Here is a 4,431-nt window from a genome sequence, read left to right on the forward strand (position 1 = left end):
TTCATTTTGCAGATGGACTGTTTATCATGTTGTTTTACATGTATTCCAGCATTACAAATGCAAGAAATTATTTTATTTTGTGAGTAGTGTTTCTCAAAAATTTAGGCAATAATAAAATCATTGCTTATATTTAGGAATCCACAGTATATTGCATCTGTAGAGCAGAGCCCTAAGTACTTCAAATTGAATTTAAAAACATGATCATACCTTTTTTTTATTGCTTTCTCTGTATAACTTACTAATGTTCAATACAATATAGTCATATATCAAAGTCTGAATCCTCAAGATCACCAACAGAAAACATTCCTATTTCACTTCCTGTCACTGTAACACACTTGTAGTCTTCATATTTGCTTGACGTGATTACTCTTCGAGTTTCAGGCACTTTGCTTTGTAGCCTTGCTGGCTCTATACTCTGTGGCTGGACAACTAGGGGATTCTCTGCTGAAGTTTTTTCAGTATCCTCTAGATCTTCATCACTCCCCTCAGCAAGAAACTGATCCCACTTAGATTCCTTACATTCCCTGTTACTGGAGAGGGAATAGCTTTTAGTCTTTGGAGTGTTCTTAGGTTTTGGTTCAGAATCTGTTGCATTTGCAGAAATTCGGTTTTGATCGATTGTTTTCAATGTCTCAAACTCTTCAAATCCTGCAACATAGTCTCTGTTGGAAATTGTGAATAAGCTTTCGTCATTGAAATTGGCTATACTCTGTAATGAAGATTTTGTCCCATGTGGCACATAGTTATTTGGATCAGATGTGTAGGATTTTGGTTGACTAAAGTTATGATAAGGCTGGGTATTATTATATGCACTGATATATGTATCATTACCATATTGTAGATTCTCTTTCTGTCTTTTCCAAGTCCTCTTACTTGAAAAATCTAAATCATCCCCTTGAGACATCTGTCCTTTTCTGTTGTTGCTATAACTACATATAGAGGTAAGACAGTAGCATCTTAATATCCATGTATGTACATAAAAGTCACAAATTAAAATGTATTCCAATATCAAGTTTAAAAACGAAATCGGTAGTTTAATACTACAAATATGGAATGTTTTCAGATGACCACAATCTTCGCAAATTTTGTAACATAAGGGCTTGCTAAAATTTATTCTCAGATTAAAATTTCATAAAATGTCATCTATATTTTTTTCTTTTCTTAAAATTCATTCCATTTAAAAGTCTGGTAAACAAAAGCAAATAAATTACCAACCAAGAAGATACACTTAATATGTTTAAAGTATTAATTCAAATATTTTATGACTTGCAATTTTAGGAGACTCTGTTTAAAAATATTAGAGGAATGTAATATCAAATTGTTTACTTTTTACCTGCTTCCACTGTCTCTTTTTCTTTTTTTAGATCTATAAAACTGGTTCCCATCTGTGGTATACAAATCCTCCCCAGGTTGTTGGTCATCAGAGGTGGATCTTTCACATGCTTCCTCCACGTACTGACTCCACTTACTGTCAGAATTATCAGAGGTGGATTCTTCACGTGCTTTCTCCACATACTGACTCCACTTACTGCCAGAGTTGTCACAAGGAACGTCCAGATTCTGTATTGATAACAATTTTCATGCTCCATCAATGATTATACAGTATAATCAGTGTTTTCCATTAGAACCAGCTACTGGTCAAACTCAGTTGATAAAAATGCTGCTTAAAAATCAAAAATTTAAATATAATTGTTGTAAGGTCCACAGAGGTTTTGTTCATAAACCTCAACCTCTAGCCAGTTACAATTGATCTGTAACCCTTCACTCTGAAATAAAGGGAAAACACTATAATATGTCTGATGGTGCAACTGTTAGGGTGAGTGCATAAAATTAATTAATTCTACAACTTCTAAAATATCAATTTGCATGCTGTAGATGCTGCTGCTAATGACACTACAATTTCCAGTAAACTCCTGTAGCCTGCTTTTACTTCATCTCATAAGGTCATATTTATGACTAATAGAAATTTTTATAAAACTTTGCAGACTCCCTTTTCATCAGGATTGAGATTCTAAACTTCTCAGATGGGATATTTCTGGAAAAAAAGGGCAATACCAGTGTCATATAAACAACAAAAATATGATGTTATATGCAAAGTCACATTAAACAACCAGAAGATTTCAACTCTCTGTTCGTACACATTATCATTAGAGCTTGCAGAAACACAGCTCACTGCTACAATGTATATCAGATTTTTCAAAATCAAACAATATTTGTTAAAAAACACTGCTTTGATGATTTTCGTAAATCATATTAATACATGCATTGTACAGTAAAACCAAATTTTCATCAGATTTATCTGACGGACCAGTGCTTTTGGGATAGACTGCTTGTTGATCTGAACATCACTGGTTCCAAAGAAATTGGCTGTATTAGACAATATTTCTGATTAGACAACATTTTAAGCAATTGAATTTAATGAAATGGACTTACACATCATATTAGGCAAGATTCTGGATTACACAACATCTAGATTAGACAAGTTTCACTTTAGTTTCAAACTTCTTAGAATTGCTATAAGAATTTTACACTTCCTTGTAATATTCCAGCCAATTCTAACCCCTATGATTTGAAGTCATATTTCTCACATTAAAAGTCAATTTATTTTCTTGAATCCCTTATAAACATTAAACTTTTATCAAATCTAGACAGACAGCTAGGGCTAAAAATTGGTGCTACAAGACCTCAGTATAAAACAAACCTGACCTCTTCATGTTCTATTTGAGTAGATCCTGAATCGTTATCCTCTGAGAAATTCTGATAAGAACTGATTGCCACTGATACATCCTGCTGCTGCCTGAGAGTATTCAGTCTCTGTACATGATGTCTGCAGTCTGCACCACTTCCCCTACCAAAAACCTACAATTAACAAAGCACAGACTTAACTTAGGTATCTCAAAATCAAGATTTTATAGCTGATTCTTCAACGTCTTTGATGAGATTATACAATTGAAAACACTACGAAAAGTGTGTTTTGCTCAATGACTACTCTTTAAAAAAACAAAAAAACAAAACAAGATGTGTTTGTGAAACACTGATGCCCCTGTTTGGCAGTTCAAGGCGAAGGTTAAAGTTTCTCATATGTAATTCAAACTCCAAGGTCAAGAGATGAGAAGTATTGGTACCCAAAGAAAGATCTTGTCACAAAGAATACAACTGTGAAATATGAAAGCCTCAACTGTTCAATAGTTATGGCCAAGGTTAAAGTTTTTCAAAAGTACATCAAACTCCATGGTCAAGGTCAAAGGGTAAAAATATTGATACCCAAGGGAAGGACTTGTCAAAAGGAATAGACATGTAAAATATGAAAGCCCTAGCAACAACCAATCCATAGTTATGGCTAAGCTTAAAGTTTTTCAAAAGTACGTCAAACTCCAAGGTCAAAATTGTTGGTACCCAAGGAAAGGTCTTAATATCTTAAGAAATACACAAGTGAAGTATGAAAGCCCTAGCTCTAACTGTTCAAAAGTTATGGCCAAGGTAAAAGTTTGGTAAAATTTTGCAAAATTGGGTCAACTCCAATGTCAAGAGGTCAAATATGGAAAGGTCTTGTGACTCTTGTCACAAGGAATACACATGTGAAATATGTGAAATATATGCCATAGCTTCAACCAATAAAAGTTATGGGCAAGGTTAAATTTTTGCAGACAAACAGACAGACCAAAATCTATACCTGGATGTTACACAAAGGAAATCGCGACATTTTTAAAGTTCAGTGGCTATGACTTTCTCAGTATGTTGAGTGAGTGATTTAAATAGCACTTTTTTCTACAGGTACACATGCATACCAATTATGGTATTGACATTTTACAAGGTTATATCTGCAGATGGTATGCTAAATAACTCCCTTACTTTCTTGATAGACTGCTTCTCGCCACAAAGTTTACAGTTCCATTTGTTACTGGATTTTTTTACTTGTTGTACTTGAAATGTGGCACAACTGTAGCACTGGAGGACATGGAATTCTTGGGGCATCTTTCAGGATAATTGGTACATGTCAAACCTAAGAAAATCATGCAATATTTGTAGCTTAATTAAAACACTTTCTGATAAATGGCAAAAACAAAATACAAATAAAAAACAAATTCTATCACTTCTCACAAGGTAACAATCATTGGGAATTAAGTTCTCATACAATTGTCCAATATATCTTTAAATCAATCAAAAAACATATATGTACATGTAGGTCAAAATCTTCACTTAAGCCAAAGTTACATGTAAATGGATTTTACAGCTGGGACCAATTGTCCAAATATTAGCCCATTTGGGATATAATATCCCTAATAGGATATGAAATGACAATTTTTATTTGGAATTTTTTCTCTTAAGAACATTGGCAAGTCAGGGTTTTCCGGAGAAAAAAGGTTTAATACATGGGTTTTTCCACTTATAAAATAGTGATTGAGAGTGATGCCCCATGTAGAATTCTCG

The 4,431-nt window shown here is 33.6% G+C and overlaps 1 protein-coding gene across 1 annotated transcript; it reads right to left on the reverse strand.

The window, feature by feature from the left end:
* Positions 1 to 214: 214 nt before the first annotated feature.
* Positions 215 to 4,000, reverse strand: LOC133177084 (MRN complex-interacting protein-like). Its single transcript, XM_061312213.1, has 4 exons — positions 3,853 to 4,000; positions 2,707 to 2,859; positions 1,334 to 1,560; positions 215 to 929 (listed from the first exon to the last, which is right to left on the reverse strand). The coding sequence occupies exons 1-4, from the start codon at positions 3,973 to 3,975 to the stop codon at positions 260 to 262; spliced, it is 1,173 nt and encodes a 390-aa protein (XP_061168197.1). The 5' UTR covers positions 3,976 to 4,000; the 3' UTR covers positions 215 to 259.
* Positions 4,001 to 4,431: the final 431 nt, after the last annotated feature.

Source organism: Saccostrea echinata, unplaced genomic scaffold, assembly GCF_033153115.1.
Source record: "Saccostrea echinata isolate AGI-Se365-2 ecotype Australia unplaced genomic scaffold, CSIRO_AGI_Sech_v1 ptg000001l, whole genome shotgun sequence".
In the NCBI taxonomy this organism is placed as follows: domain Eukaryota; kingdom Metazoa; phylum Mollusca; class Bivalvia; order Ostreida; family Ostreidae; genus Saccostrea; species Saccostrea echinata.

Excerpts from the sequence above, each read along its gene's own strand:
- LOC133177084 (XM_061312213.1), bottom strand. The coding sequence starts at position 3,975 with ATGCCCCAAGAATTCCATGTCCTCCAGTGCTACAGTTGTGCCACATTT. Across the intron at positions 2,860-3,852 it reads AGAAGCAGTCTATCAAGAAA|GTTTTTGGTAGGGGAAGTGG; the intron begins GTAAGGGAGTTA and ends TGTTAATTGTAG. Across the intron at positions 1,561-2,706 it reads CTCAAATAGAACATGAAGAG|AATCTGGACGTTCCTTGTGA; the intron begins GTCAGGTTTGTT and ends TTATCAATACAG.